General features: G+C 37.3%; 1 protein-coding gene across 4 annotated transcripts in view; it reads right to left on the bottom strand.

The window, feature by feature from the left end:
• PREPL (prolyl endopeptidase like) overlaps nucleotides 1-16,771 on the bottom strand; it is a 53,042-nt gene that overhangs the window by 3,346 nt on the left and 32,925 nt on the right. For all 4 annotated transcript variants that reach the window (XM_059134591.1, XM_059134589.1, XM_059134593.1 and 1 more), the window contains 5 exons: nucleotides 10,670-10,867; nucleotides 5,813-5,988; nucleotides 4,082-4,298; nucleotides 983-1,132; nucleotides 454-577 (listed from right to left, as the gene is read on the bottom strand). In XM_059134591.1, coding sequence (XP_058990574.1) covers nucleotides 454-577; nucleotides 983-1,132; nucleotides 4,082-4,298; nucleotides 5,813-5,988; nucleotides 10,670-10,867 — 865 coding nt within the window. The remainder of the gene's footprint in view (nucleotides 1-453; nucleotides 578-982; nucleotides 1,133-4,081; nucleotides 4,299-5,812; nucleotides 5,989-10,669; nucleotides 10,868-16,771) is intronic.

Raw genomic sequence — 16,771 nt, 5'->3', positions numbered from 1 at the left:
GGGTAAGTATGAGGCATGAAGGTGAAAACCAGTTGACTTGAGACTTGTGTGTGGGCCCCTCCCTCCTGAGTCCAAAAGGTCTTGCTAAGGAAGAAAGGTAAGAGCTCTTATCTAATGAAATAGAAAGACCTAGAGAAAATCAGCTAGTTTGGGCACCGAGGCTCCAAAGCAAAAGCTTTAGAATTTCTTTTTCAGAAGTTTCCAAAAATAACAGGTCAATTATTATTAAATGAATGAGTGTTTTATGACAGTCACCTCTAAGTTATACTGGATGTTTAAATTTTTCTTTGTGCCTTGCCTTATTTTAGTATTTCCTTTCAAAAAGAGACAAGGCAGGTATAATTATATAGGCTATATATATATTTAGTCTAGAGCATAAAGTGTATTACTGAGTAGTATGTGGATGGCAGTAGTCCATTTAGCTAGGTTCCCTGCCTACAGGTGGTCTCCTACCTTCACCAGCATCCTTAGCATGCTCCGTGATGGCTTCCTTGAGTTTCTCGGTATAGTTTACAACTCCTTTCAGAGGTACACGCTCATCATTTTCATAAGCCGTGATGTGAATGGAAGGATAATGCTGAAAGATAAGAAATGCAAATTTTACATTATTCTCTATGGTCCCTTTCTACCTTATAGATTATGAAAAAGAACTACCTCCAATTTTTTGATATAGGTGCTAGATTATGTTCTTCTCATTTGAGAGAGAGATCTATGGTATTATAATACTAGACCACCTGCTACCTGGAATAGCTTTTCCTTGGCTAGCGAGGCCATGACCCTAACTTAGCTGTTCTCCTGAGCTATTAAATTGAAACAAACATGGGACTATGAGCAGAGATGGGAGCTCACTGGTATTTGGATTTTATAAGCAGAAACAACCTAAAGCCCTAGTAAATTCCTGCCTCGGCATGGGCAAGTATCTTTTTGATTATCTTTTCTATCATTTTAGGATAGATAGTGTATCAGAACTGTCTTTCACTACCTGTGGTTTAATATTTTGATAGGGACAGTAACGTTTTATGTAGTTCTTGTGTTTTTCATCAGATGAAGGATTCCCCCATTCTTCTAATTCTTCTAATGTCAGAGGAAGTGTGGTGTCCATCATGGTGTTGAGAACATCCAAGAAAGGTGCCTTAAAAAAAAAAAAAAAGCCAAAGAAATTTAAACTTTGTTAGGAAACTTAAAATATATTTTTCTGAAACTCATTTTAACAACCTTTATGAATATACATGCAGACATGAGAGAACAAAGGTCAGGAAGCCATGTGGATTTCCAGGGGGTGGACTAACTACTCAGTCCTTACCTAGGGCCCGTGATATATAACAGGCCTTTGTGGTTTTCAGACTCTGAAAGTGCTAACTTTATGTATCATGTTTATATATATACACATATAAAAACATGTGTGTATATGAAGAATTTCTTTTCTAATTTCACAATTTTTAGTTTGATACATTTATACATATATTTTATATAAAAGTAACAAATGCTACCACCTTATAGCCATTAGGATGGGTACCATTAAAAAAAAAAAAGTAAGTGTTGGCAAGGATGTGGAGAAATTGGAACAGTGCACACACTGTTGGTGGGAATGTAAAATGGTGCAGATGGTATGCTAGTTTCTATTAAACTTAGAATTACCATATAACCCCACAATTCTATTCCTAGGTCTATATCCCAAAGAATTAAAAGCAGGATCTTGAAGAGTATACCCATGTTCACAGCAGAATTATGAACAACAGCCAAAGGGTGTTAGCAAACTGGCGTCCACTGATGGATGAAAGAATAGGCGAAGTACATACAAGGGATATTATTCAGCCTTAGGAAGGAAGGAAATTCTGACATATGCTATGATAATGCATGGACCTTGAGGAACATTAAGTGAAATAAACCAGTTACGGAAAGACAAATAATGATTCCATTATAGGAGATATAGATAGTTTAATTTATAGAGACAGAAAGTAGAATGGTGGTTCTGAGGGGTAGGGAAAGGGAGTGCAGAATTTTAATTTTGCAAGATGAAGAGAGTTCTGGAGAGTTCACAACAATGTGAACATATTTAACACTACTGAACTACTGAACTATATGGTTAAAAATAGTTAAGATATTAAATTTTCTTATTTTCTCACAATTAAAAATGAAAAACTTCAACATGAGTAAAACAGCAGGACATTTTATATTTAAAAAAAGGCAATAAATGTTAATTGAAGAAAATCTGGGATATTTATTTATAACCAGTGTTAAAACATTAATAAAATGGCAGCTGCTTTTTTCACTTACCTTGTAGTCTTCTGTTAACATGCTTTCCACCTTTCTCTTGCATTAACATTAACCTAGTGGGCAAATGCAATTCTTTCTGGCTGCCTAGCATCTGGACTATTTTTCTGAATTTAAACTATTCCTAACCTTAATGAGGCAGAGCTTGCCTCTCACTAGGGAGGGGCTCAATTTCTCAGTTTTCCCAGCACCCGGATAGCCACAGGACTTGGGTCTACCCAATCAGACATAATGTGCTCCAAACTTTAGATGGGAAGTTTGTGGCTCAAAATAGGGGCCATGAAGAATTTCTTCTGGTAAAAGTGCCACATCTATATTGAGTTTTTAGAAGCAGCTGTGGCAGTATGAGGTGACTTGTGCCCAGCAGGGATGGCAGTGATAGCTTCCCTGGGCCAGTTTTATGGTATATTTTGGAACCAGTTTCTGGCTGTGTAACCTCTATAAGGCTGGTTTTATACTTGCCCTTACTCAGTATTTTTTAAGAAGCCCCTTTTCTGCCTAAATTCATCTAGTATTTGGTGCTTCTAATTAACACTATGCATCCTCTATTGTTGGATATCTAGGTTGATTCCACTTCCTCACTATTATAAGCAATGTGGAGTAAATATTCTTATACATATATTTCTGATTATTTCCTTTCTAATTTCTAAAGGCCACAGATTAGTTGTATTTTTTTTTTTTTATATTGTAACTCTATTATCTTGTATATAGGTTTTCTTCCTTCTATACTTAGTATTTCTACTTAAAAAAATAGATTTATAGATCAGGATTACTTAACACTTATTTACTTAATAGAAGCCTACAGTGTATATCCCTCATCCTTAAAATAAAAGAAACCTGAAAATAACTTACTCTCTCCCTCCCAGTCATTATTTTTTAGCGTATCTGACCAGGAGAATGATGAAGGTGAAATGAGTGGCTATAACGTAATTACATAATTTTGGACACCAGGGAAAGACTATACAGTTGACCCCTGAAGGACACAGGTTTGAAATTCGAAAGTCCACTTACACCTGGATTTTTTTCAATAGATATACATACAGTACTGTATAAACAAATTTATTTTCCTCATGATTATCTTAATATTTTCTTTTTGCTAGCTTATTTTAAGAACACAGTATATAATATATACAACATATAAAATATGTGTGAAAATTCACTGTTTATGTTATTGATAAGGCTTCTGGTCAATAGAAGGCTGCTGAGTTTTCGGGGAGTCCAAAGTTAAACATGGGGTTTTGACTGTGTGTGGGGGTGGGGTCAGGGGTGGTGTCGGTGTCCCTAGCCTCCATGTTGTTCAAGGGTCACTTTTTAAGATCAAAGCAAGCTGTTTCAATTACCGTACAGAAAAACTATCCCTTATAAAGATCTTTAAGAATGGAGTATCTAAAAAAGGAAAGCCGCTACAACTAGGACTGAAATGTTGATGGGCAATGATCATCAAAGGATTTCGTGGACTCCAGTCACAGTGCGCTCTGCTTGACTCCCTGGAACTAGTGAGTCATAAGTGCTGACTCTTTTCCACCAATTCTAAATGTTTTTAAAAAATGAGAACTAATGAGAAAAGCCATTAATATCCTTCAGTGGAATTCTCAAAAATTAATAAAGAACACCACCAGGGAAGAAGGACAAAGTAGTTAAAGTAAATTTAGAAGTTCTCTCAGAGCTATAATTCTGTGTTTAGAACTTAGAAGCTTTGTTATTAACTCCTGTGCTATGGTAAAATTGTAACAAATATTTTTTGTAAAGTCGCCAATGGCTTCATGCCTCCCCACTCTGTACATAGAAGAGAACAGAGTATACTCACCTCCAAAGTCACAGCTCTCAGCAGCTCTGGATTAGAATTACACAATGCTCCCACAAGCACCCCTCCAGCACTGAAAGCAGTCAGGGTTGTTAGACTTGGCTGAGAAAAGCCTTGGCCATGAAGCGTCTTAATGCAAGCCTCTAAGTCAGCAAGGCCATTGAGTTTTTTAGTTAGACGGCCATCAGCGTGCCACTGGAGGCCTAACTCACCACCACCTCTGAAATTAAAGGGCAAAAAAATCTTTTAGTGGGGGAAAATATTGATATAGGTCAGGGTCAGCAAACTGTAGCTGCTAGGCAGTATTTACTTAGAGGTCTGTTTTATTGTTTTTGTTTTTGTTTTGTTTTGTTTCGAAATGGCTTCAGAGCTAAGAATGGAATTTACATTTTTAAAGGTTGGGAGAAATAAAATAGAGACCACATGTGGTCTACAAAGCCTTAAATGTTTACTAGTTTTCTAGCGAAAAGGTTTGCCAATCCCTGGTATAGACAGTCAAAAATGGATTTACCAAATATGTTTTTAAAAAAATTAAGATAGGTTTTTAAAAAAAATTAAAAGTCATTATTTTTTTTTTCATTCACTTAAAGTAAGCTCTATACCCAACGCAGAGCTTCAATTTATGACCCCAATATCAAGACTGCATGCTCCAACTAAGCCAGCCAGATGCTCCACAACAAATCAGTTTTGGGTGCTCCCTACGATTTATCAGGCATTCTGCTAAAATGCCAGCCTTAAAAATATAAAAAAAGCAAAAATCTGCCCTGAAGATCATAATTTTGGGGGAAAAAAAATAGCTGCCAAGCAATGTGGTTGCTGCTTTCACACAATTGTATTTACGGTTATCCTAGAGGTGGCAGAAAGAACATCCGGGTGGATGGTCAGGGATGTATACTTAAAGGAGATGATACCTAAGCCGAGGCTTGGAGGAATAGGAGTTCCCAGAAGTGCAAAGAAAGGGAAAACATCAAGACACAGCGGATGCAAAGGCACAGAGGGGAAAGAGTTTATCATCCGAAAGGATGTAACAAAGCTGGATATGTAGGATGTGTATGTCTGCAGTGTAGGCCGTGTCTGGGTTAACGGTAACTATCACTACAGAGGTAAGCCAGATCACAAGGATGTGAAATGAGGAGTTTGGATTTTATTCTGGAGATGGGAAAGTAGAGAAGGATTTTAAGCAGAAACAGAAAACAATATTTGTGTCTTGAAAAATACCTAAAGTAAAATGGAAGTTCGAGTGGAAAAAGGATCTAGTTTGAGACACTATTTTAGAAAAGCCGGGGTACCTGGGCCTCTGCCTTTGGCTTGGGTCATGATCTCAGGGTCCTGGGGGTCGAGCCCCATGTCAGGCTCTCTGCTCAACAGGCAACCTGCTTCCCTCTCTCTCTGCCTGCCTCTGTGCCTACTTGTGATCTCTGTCAAATAAATAAATAAAATCTTAAAAAAAAAGAAAAGAAAAACCTAAACTCAAGAGAATGGAAATAACATTACTAAGATAAGGACACAGACTGGTACATCAATTCTACAAATCTGGTGCAATATCCTAAAAATCTATCCCTTTGCTTTATCAACTAGTCTATTAAATCCACTTCTACCAGCATATGTTTAGGAATACATAGATTCAATAACACAAATGAGAAAATAAACTTTGTTCCCTGATACACGGTTGTGCTGGACCTCTGGCACAATGTTCTAAGCACTCACATGCCAGGTAAAATGTTGTTGACTCACCGAACATGGCAATATGCTAATATCCATCCATCGTCCACCAATACCCGCCTTTCAGGTCTGAAATTCATTTTTAAATCCATTCCATAAGCTCCATATACATGTACTAGGAGAGGTTTCTTCTGCAAATCCTCAGAATCAGTTTTGTGGAAAATGGTCATGGGCACTGATTTTCCATCCTGGAATGAAGAGTTACTATACATGTAAGAAAAAGTCTTTTGAAACTGTTTATCCCTAATTTTATGCATTGCTTATTGATGTTGAACACAAACTTCATTCAGTGCAACAGAGAGGTACCTAGTTGAACATGTGAACATTGAAGAGGTGGAACATGTGACTCCTGATCTCAGGCTTGGAGTTTGAGTCCCATGTTGGGTACAAAAATTAGTTAATAAAGTAATAATAAATAACAACAACAACAACAACAACAACAACAGAGTTATGGTCTTTAATGAAAATCATGGTTTATCCCCATTTTCAGCTCTATTGCTGACCTGTAATGTGAACTAGAAAAAAGGAGTAAGACTGTTGAAAACAGTTTATTAAATGCCGCTTTTTCAAGACAGTAAAGGGATTTTAAGGAGTTCTTTACTACCTATTATTACTGTAATTTTTTTCTTTCAAAATTAGTCAAAATATACCTGTCAAGGATAGATATCCAGCACATTTTTCCTACACCTATGACAAGATACTGACATTTTTTATCTTTGAATATTTATAAATATGCTGATTAAAGTTTTAACAGCTCAATTTTCTGTCTTTTATAGGCAGTCCTCAACCATTAGAACCAGAATTTTTTTTTTAATTTCTTTTTTTATTTTTCAAAAACATATATTTTTATCCCCAGGGGTACAGGTCTGTGAATCGCCAGGTTTACACACTTCACAGCACTCACCAAAGCACATACCCTCCCCAATGTCCATAACCCCACCCCCCTTTTCCCTCCCCCCCTCCCCCTAGCAACCCTCAGTTTGTTTTGTGAGATTAAGAGTCAGTCACTTATGGTTTGTCTCCCTCCCAATCCCATCTTGTTTCATTGATTCTTCTCCTACCCACTTAAGCCCCCATGTTGCCTCACCACTTCCTCATATCAGGGAGATCATATGATAGTTGTCTTTCTCCGCTTGACTTATTTCACTAAGCATGATACGCTCTAGTTCCATCCATGTTGTCGCAAATGGCAAGATTTCATTTCTTTTGATGGCTGCATAATATTCCATTGTGTATATATACCACATCTTCTTGATCCATTCATCTGTTGATGGACATCTAGGTTCTTTCCATAGTTTGGCTATTGTAGACATTGCTGCTATAAACATTCGGGTGCACGTGCCCCTTTGGGTCACTACGTTTGTATCTTTAGGGTAAATACCCGGTAGTGCAATTGCTGGGTCATAGGGCAGTTCTATTTTCAACATTTTGAGGAACCTCCATGCTGTTTTCCAGAGTGGTTGCACCAGCTTGCATTCCCACCAACAGTGTAGGAGGGTTCCCCTTTCTCCGCATCCTCGCCAGCATCTGTCATTTCCTGACTTGTTGATTTTAGCCATTCGGACTGGTGTGAGGTGCTATCTCATTGTGGTTTTGATTTGTATTTCCCTGATGCCGAGTGATATGGAGCACTTTTTCATGTGTCTGTTGGCCAACTGGATGTCTTCTTTGCAGAAATGTCTGTTCATGTCCTCTGCCCATTTCTTGATTGGGTTATTTGTTCTTTGGGTGTTGAATTTGCTAAGTTCTTTATAGATTTTGGACACTAGTCCTTTATCTGATATGTTGTTTGCAAATATCTTCTCTCATTCTGTCAGTTGTCTTTTGATTTTGTTAACTGTTTCCTTTGCTGTGCAAAAGCTTTTGATCTTGATGAAATCCCAATAGTTCATTTTTGCCCTTGCTTCCCATGCCTTTGGCGATGTTCCTAGAAAGATGTTGCTGCGGCTGAGGTCGAAGAGGTTGCTGCCTGTGTTTTCCTCAAGGATTTTGATGGATTCCTTTCTCACATTGAGGTCCTTCATCCATTTTGAGTCTATTTTTGTGTGTGGTGTAAGGAAATGGTCCAATTTCATTTTTCTGCATGTGGCTGTCCAATTTTCCCAACACCATTTATTGAAGAGGCGTCTTTTTTCCATTGAACATTCTTTCCTGCTTTGTCGAAGATTAGTTGACCATAGAGTTGAGGGTCTATTTCTGGGCTCTCTATTCTGTTCCATTGATCTATGTGTCTGTTTTTGTGCCAGTACCATGCTGTCTTGATGATGACAGCTTTGTAATAGAGCTTGAAGTCCGGAATTGTGATGCCACCAACTTTGGCTTTCTTTTTACATATCCCTTTGGCTATTCAAGGTCTTTTCTGTAGAACCAGAATTTCTTACGGATCCCTACTGACATCTATACTCATCCTCTTCAAAGGCCTACCTTTATTTTTTAAAATGTTTAATAGTGGTTTAAGAAAGTTTTATAAATTTTAACATCTAAATTACTTTAGAGCAGGTTAACTATTCTCCAGTGTAGGTCACATTCATTAATCGCAAACTGACTGAAACTAGGCATCTCAGGACAAAATTTACATAATCTGAACTATTTCTGATCTTCCTTTCAAAAGGGCAGAGAAGCTGGTTCTGTCTACTTATATAAACTAGTGAAATAGTGCTAGTTTACATAAAATAATAATAAAAGGGAAATAATATAACCAAGCCACTCTCTCTACTGTTTTCATTTTCATTGTGAAAACCTTAACTTTGGGGCACAGGAGTATTATCAAATAAGGAGGCTATCTTTCATCATTCCTATCACACTCAACTTGTTCTGAAAGTGTAACTGGAGTTTCACTTCTCAGATTCATTCTTATAAAATGAGGTAGATTAATTTCTATAAATTATCTTTGTCTTTTCATCTCCCCAACTTAAATCAAACAATCAGAGAAAAACTTGCTGTTTGAAAACTTATGAAAAGAAAGCGGTGAAAATGGTAACAAATCCTGTGACGGGCTGGATCCGAGTTCATCAGCAGTGTGAAAATGCCTGTGGAGGGTTATAGCAGCAGGGCACCTGGGTGGCTCAGTCAGTTAAGCATCTGACTTTTGATTTTGGCTTGGGTCATGATCTCAGGGTTGTAAGACTGAGGCCTGTGGTGGGCTCCCTGCTAGCTGGGAGTTTGCCCGAGATTCTCTCTCTCCCTCTGCCCCTCCCCGCATGTACTCTCTCTAAATTAATAAATCCCAAAAAAACAAAAACAAAAACATAGTAGGTTCCACTGGGCACCTGTCTCCCTTCTTCCTTAATTCATAAAGCATCCCTGAGTTCCCTAAGAACTAGGCTCACTGTTCTTTCCATTAGGGGCATGATAACTACAACATTTTGATAGATTGGTATAATCCCACATTTCTAAAGCAGAAGAAAGCCTAAATATATATTTTGTTGACAAAAACCAAACACAGAAATCTCGAAGGTAATACATTAAATGGTAAACAATTATATCTAAGAGGTACAGCAAATGGGACTGAATAGTAGTTATCAGAACTTTAAATGTTCTGCATTTTTGCATTTCTTCTAAGAAGTGTATTGCTTTTGTATTATTGAAAAATACATATTTAAATAAAGCTATTAAAAGAAAATCAATGAGTTAAAAAATTCATAAGGACAAAAAGCTTTGTTACAACTCATTGCCAGCACATATGAAATTATCTAATGTTTGATATGCTAAGGTCTGAAAAGTCTTTAAATACATGGTTTTTAATTTATTAATTTATTTTATTATTTTTATTAATTTAATTTTTATAGTTTATTAATTTATTCCACAGTTTATTAATTTACTCCTCATTGCACAAACTTTCTTTTCCACTATTTGCTCTCCTCTTGGTCTTCCCTCTTTTACACTGTACTTTGGCTGTATTGCCCTTCTTTATATTTCTTTCTTTAAATCTTATTCATTTAAGTAAGCTTGACACCTAACGTGGGGCTCAAACTCATGACCCCAAGGATCAAGAGTCTCGTGCTCTTCGGACTGAGCCAGTTAGGCGCCCCGTCCTTTACACTTCTTGAATGCACCTTTTTTCCCTCAATATAGGGCCTCTACATAAAATGGATTCCTCCTTCCCGCCTTTTAGCCTTTTTTTAAAAAGATTTTATTTATTTGATAGGGAGAGAGTGGGCAAAAGAGAGAGCACAAGCTAGAGGAAGGGCAGAGGAAAAGGGAGAAGCAGGCTCCCTGCTGAGCACAGAGCCCGATATAGGGCTTGATCCCAGACCTGAGCCAAAGGCAGCTGCTTATCCCACTGAGCCACACAGGTACCTCTCAAGCTTAATTCTTAATCATCTTAGAGGTCCTACTTGAGTCCTCACTTCCTCAGAGAACCCTTGCCTGATCTCTCCAGCCGAAGGAAAGGTCTCTGTGTCATGTTTCCACTGTACTCAGTACAGCTTTCTTTGCAGCCATCAGTACATTAGCAATTACTCCTTTGACATCGGTCATCTTCCCTGCTCGAGTTAAGCTCCATGAAGGCAGGACTGTATCAGTCCAGCTCACTCTAGTCAACTGCTTATTGCCTTCACAATTTTTGCCAACTTTTACTATTTAAGTCAACTTTAAAGATTCAAATGTAAACAACCTGTGAACTCAAGGGCTTGAGATGTGCTAGTTATACATTTTCTAATCCATGTTAAAATAAATATATCAATATTAAAGTAAAAAAAAAAAAAAATTCCAGGTAGCCTCTAAAAATCGTTTGAGTCTTACTGGGGACGTGAGATCCACTTTACAAAACCATGCTAATGCAATACCAGCGGCAGCAACTGCATAGCACCTGACAAAGAGCATGCCTGCAGTAGATGGGGGCTCAGAGTTGAGATTATGAAGACGTACCTTGCTTTTGGCTTCCAGACGTAAAACACGACTGGTCTTTGTGATTGGGTCTTCATGCCCAGTTTCCTCAAACAGTTTGCCCTCTGCAAACTTGTATGTGTAATATTTTGGGGGACGTATTGGAGAGCAAAGCTGGAAGGGGCAGTTCTTTGGGTCTGAATTTGTATCCATTATGAATCCACAGGCCCAAGGAGGGAGCTAAGGAAATAAGAGTTATTTTTATTCTTTATCTAGACATTAAGTATCATTAATTTAATTTCTGAGTTTGTTACAAACAAGATGAGAAGGACATCAAGTTTAGTTTCATCCATTATACATAATACCTCATTTAAATATTTTAGTACAAACAAATATATTTCAAATAACAAGTGAACAGAACTGTACACTGATGACCAATAAAAATGGACAAATTATAGGAAAATGATTTTTCATGATACTGGATTTACATGAAACCTCTTTTAATAAAAAGGATTATTTTAGCTACAGTTAAGAAAAAGAGCAAATCAAATCCCAATTCCAGAAGCTAGCCACATCTCCAGATCTCTGTTCTCCTAGAACATAAAATCTCTCTCATCTGTTTTTCCTCATTTACCCCCAGCCCTCCCCATGCGGCCCAGACAGCCATAGTGATGACAGTTATTATTCCAGGGCTACAAACTGGCTCAGCAGCACTAAAGCATTTACAATTTGTTTCTAACTTTAGCTCCCAGGCTAACCATTGTGCAGAACAAAACCTTTCCTGGCATATCCACTTTGAGAGACTCACAGCTATTATGATTAGGATTCTTAACTTTAAGGAAAAAAGGAAAGGAATCAAAATTTATTCTCTCAGAGCAGCAGGGTCCAGTTTCAAGCCTGCCACTAACATCCCTCTTACACCTTTTAAAGAACTCTGGTAAGCAGGCTGACGGAGTGTAAGAAATGGTGCTGAGAGTCAGAACGTTAAAAGAAAATTGCCTTTCTTTTCCTGAGTAATTGTAGAAAGAACAAATTCCTTAGAAAATCAGAGGTCTTGGCACAGCAATGTCCCTGGTGGGCACTATTCAAAAAGGGTAGGTGGGGGCTGTGTGTGTAAAAAGTACACCATCTAACCTGTAGAAACCATAGCCAAAGATCTTACGTTCCGAGTGCATGTGTCTTGCAATTAATGCAAAGACTCTAGCTTCCTGAAAAGCAATAAGGATATATATTCATAATGTCTCTTAAAGAGAGTTCCTAATTTACTGTCCTCAGGTTAAGGATTATGTTCAAGGATAATGTTTATTTAAGTGCAAGTCATAGAACTAGAAAGCAGCATGTGACACTTCAAAGCTGGGAAGTCTGGCAGCATAAATGGAGTAAACAGAGACCTTAGTGGGAGAGAAGCACCGCCACTACTCATCTTATAACCAGGTTTCAGAAAGAGTATACACGGTGCCTCAGTCCACAGAGGCACAAGCTTTTCTGTTCTTTGGTGAAACTTAAAAAAAAAAAAAAAAGGGTCCATGTGCCCCATGTGGTAAGTGGTCATACTTTTAGATCAAGTGGGTTCCAATAAACTCTTCAGGTGCATTTTTTAAAGTATTGGGATCAAGGTTAAAGTTCACCATAACAAAACTGTCCATGGCTATGGACTGCTTAGTTTGTCCAGCTCATGTGGAAAGAAGTATTAACCATCTCAAGGATATCTTAAGTTACATTTCCTACTGAGAAAAACCTGTAGTACCATCTAGGTATATTAATGGACAACACCTGAGAATAATTTTAAGTTGGCTAGTTGATATGCAGATATTTCTTAGATACCTGAAAGAGTTTCAGCTTTAGCATTCTACCAGCAAATCATAGTCATTTATTTGACTGAAAGAAGGTTTAAGACACACATGCTGAAAGAAAATTGGCCCAGGTATATAAACACCTCCAAGTAAACTGACGTTAGTACAGAACAATTCCCAATTTGCTTAAATTAGGTATCATGACCAATTAAAATATCATCACTTCTTTTTGCGGAAAAAAAAAAAAAAAATACCAGGAAAAACTGATGATATGATGACCAAGGATAAGAGGCAAATATATTAAGGATTTTACATTTCTCTTGCTCAGATTGAGTTTAAAAAAGCCTTTTAGTCACGTGCCTACTGGGCAGAGATGTTACATACAAAAATGCTTTATAATCCACTCAGTTTGGCCTAAAGATTTTGTCCTTTGTGATTGACACTGTCTATGCATATTAATCAGAATTATCCAGTTTACGAAAGGTGCTGATCTATAAAATTTTCTTTAAGTACAATCTGGTATATAATGTAGTATTTGATTCCATGTGTTGATGACTCAGAACATTATAACAAGGCTTAACAAGTACTACAGGTTGGGAAGGGTCAGGGAATGAAGAGACAAAGGATACAGTATAAATTAAAGACATGATGTTCCATAGGAGACACTCCTAGAAGCCCCAGACCCTGGGGAACAGGGAAAATAGACTGTAGAGCACTACATAAAGCCATTACTCTCAAAAACAGGAGACATACCTGACTTTCCTAACACACAGAGATAGATGCAGAGACTAGACAAAATAAGAAGACAGGAATCTGTCCCAAATGAAAGAAGAGGACAAGCCCACAGCCAGAGATCTAAGTGAAAAAAGATAAAAGTAACATGCCTTATGGAGAATTTAAAGCAATGATCATTAAGAATAGTCTTGAGAAAAGAGTGGAAGACATTAAATGAAACCATTAACACAGAGGTAAGGAATAACAAAGATAAAGGGCTCAATAAATGAAGTGAGAAACATACTTGATGGAATGAATGAAAAACAGGCTGGAATAAGCAGAGGAATCAATTAATGACCTAGAAGACAGAGTAATGTAATCAAGAAGAGTAAATGAGAGAAAAAAGAATACGCAAAAAAAAAGAACAGACTTAGGGAACTTAGTGACTCCATCAAACATAGTAACATTCATATTATAGGAGTCTCAGAAAACAAGAGGAAAAAAGGGGGCAGAGAATTTATTTGTAGAAATAATAGCCAAAAACTTCCCTAATCTGGAGAAGGCAACAGATATCCAGATCCAGGATGCACAGAGAACCCCAATGAAAATCAACAAAAGCAGATCCATATCAAGACATTTTATAATTAAAATGACAAAATATAGTGGTAAAGAAAAAAACATTAAAAGCAGCAAGACAAAAGACTGCTACATACAAAGGAAACCCAATAAGGCTATCAGTGGGTTTTTCAGCAGAATCCTTCCAAGCCAGGAAGGAGTGACATGATGTATTCAAAGTGCTGAATGGGAAAAACTTGCAGCCAAGAATACTCTACCCAGCAAGGCTATCATTCAGAATGAAAGGAGAGATCAAGTGTTTTCTAGACAAACAAAAACACAGAACTCATGATCACCAAACCAGTCCTGCAAGAAATCTTAAGGGGGATTCTTTGAGTGGAAAGGAAAGATCAAAGAGACAGCATGACCACAGGAAGCACAAAAGCAGTAATAACCACCACAAAACAAGTAATAAAAAGGCCATTAAGTACATACTTATCAATAATTACTCTGAATATAAATGGACTAAATGCTTCTAATCAAAAGATATAGGGTGACAGAACAGATAAAAAACAAGACCCATCTACTTCTGCCTACAGGAAACTTATTTTTTAAAAAAGATTTTATTTATTTGACAGAGACAGCAAGAGGGGTAATACAAGAAGGAGAGAAGGAGAAAGAGAAGCAGGCTTCCCATTGAGGAGGGAGTCCGATGTAGGGCTCAATCCCAGGGTCCTGGGATCAAGACCTGAGCCAAAGGTAGATGCTTAATGACTGAACCACCCAGGTGCCCCCACGAAACTCATTTTGACCTAAAAACACCTGCAGATTGAAAGTGAGAGGATAGAGAAACATTTATCATGAAAACAGATGTCAAAATAAAGTTGGAGCAGCAATACTTATAAAGAACAAAATAGATTTTAAAACAAAGACTGTAACAAGAGACAAAGAAGGACACTATATAATAATAAAGTGGACAATCCAACAAGAAGATCTAATAATTGTAAATATTTATGTACCCAACAGGGGAACACCCAAATACATAAAACAGTTAATAAGAAACATAAAGGAACTAATTGGCAATAATACAATTATAGCAAAGGACTTTCATGCCCCACTTACATCAATGGACAGATCACCTAAACAAAAAAATCAATAAGGAAACACTGAATGACACACTGGACTAGATGGATTTAACAGATATATTCAGAGCATGCCATCCTAAAACAGCAGTATATACATTCTTTTCAAGTGCACATGGACCATTCTATAGAACAGATCACATATTAGGCCACAAAACAAGCCTTAATAAAGTTAAAAAGATCTAAGTCATACCATGCATCATTTTTTGGACCACAGTGCTAAGAAACTATAAGTAAACCACAAGAAAAAGTTTGGGAAAGATCACAAATACATAGTGGTTAAATAACATGCTACTAAACAATGAACGGGTCAATCAGAAAGTAAACTAAAAAAGTACAAAGAAACAAATGAAAGTGGAAACAAGATGGTTCAAAATCTTTGGGATGCAGCAAAAGTGGTTCTAAGAGGCAAGTTTATAACAATACAGGGCTATCTCAAGAAGGAAAAAAAATCTCAAATACACAACCTAACTTCACACCGAAAGGAGCTAGAAAAAGAAAAAAAAATCTAAAACCAGCAGAAGTTGGGGCACCTGGGTGGCACAGTTGGTTGGGCATCCAACTCTTGATTTCAGATAGGGTGGTGACCTCAGCGTCATGAGATCAAGCCCTGTGTTCAGCTCTGCACTCAGCAAAAAGTCTGCTTGAGACTCTCTCCCCCCAAAAATAAATAAATAAATCTTTAAAAAAACAAAACAAAACAAAACAAAAACCAGCAGAAGAAAGTGAATAATAAGAGATCAGAAAAGAAATGTGACATAGAGGGTCGCCTGGGTGGCTCAGTTGGTTAAGCGGCTACCTTCGGCTCAGGTCATGATCCCAGCATCCTGGGATCGAGTCCCACATCGGGCTCCTTGCTCGGCAGGGAGCCTGCTTCTCCCTCTGCCTCTGCCTGCCATTCTGTCTACCTGTGCTCGCTCTCTCCCCCACTCTCTCTCTCATAAATAAATAAAATCTTAAAAAAAAAAAAAAGAGGAAAAAAAAAAAGAGAGAAAAAAAAAAAAGAAGAAATGTGACATAGAAACTAAAAAAAACATAGAATAAAAATAAAAACAAAACAAACCCCAACAGATCAATGAAACGAGGAGCTGGTTCTTCGGGTTTTAATTATTCATGATTAAAACCAACAAACAAACAAACAAAAAAGACAAAAGAAGACCAAAAAACCATCAACAAAATAGGTTTAGAGGGAACATACCTCAACATAACAGAGGCCATTTATGAAATACCCAAAGCTAACATCATCCTAAGTGGGGAAAAACTGAGAGCCTTTCCCCTAAGATCAGAAACAAGGCAAGTACGTCCACTCTCACCACTTTTATTCAACAGAGTTCTGGAAGTCCTAGCCACAGCAATAAGACAACAAAAAGAAATAAAAGGCATCTAAATTGGTAAGGAAGAAGTAAAATTTTCACTATTTGCAGATGACATGATACTATAAAGTAGAAAATCTGAAAGACACCACCAAAAAACTGCTAGAACTGATAAATGAACTCAGTAAAGTTGCAGGATACAAAATCAATGTATAGAAATCTGTTGCATTTCTATATACAACAATTAAGAAGAGAAATTAAGAAAACAATCCTACTTACAATTATACCAAAAGTAGTAAGATACCTAGGAATAAACCTAACCAAAAAGGTAAAAGACCTGTACTCTGAAAACTGTAAAATGCCAGTGAAAGAAAGTGGAGATGACACAAATGACAAGACATTTCATGCTCATGGACTGGAAGAAAAAACACTGTTCAGATGTCGTACTACCGAAAGCAATCTACACATTTAATGTAATCCCTATCAAAATACCAACAGCATTTTTCACAGACCCAAAACAAACAGTCCTAAAATTTATATGGAACTATAAATGACCCCAAACAGCCAAAGCAATCTTGAAAAAGAAAAGCAAAGCTGGAGGCATCACAATTCTGTACTTCGAGTTAC

The sequence above is a fragment of the Mustela lutreola genome, chromosome 9 (assembly GCF_030435805.1).
Source record: "Mustela lutreola isolate mMusLut2 chromosome 9, mMusLut2.pri, whole genome shotgun sequence".
In the NCBI taxonomy this organism is placed as follows: domain Eukaryota; kingdom Metazoa; phylum Chordata; class Mammalia; order Carnivora; family Mustelidae; genus Mustela; species Mustela lutreola.
This window is presented reverse-complemented; position numbering and strand designations above follow the sequence as displayed.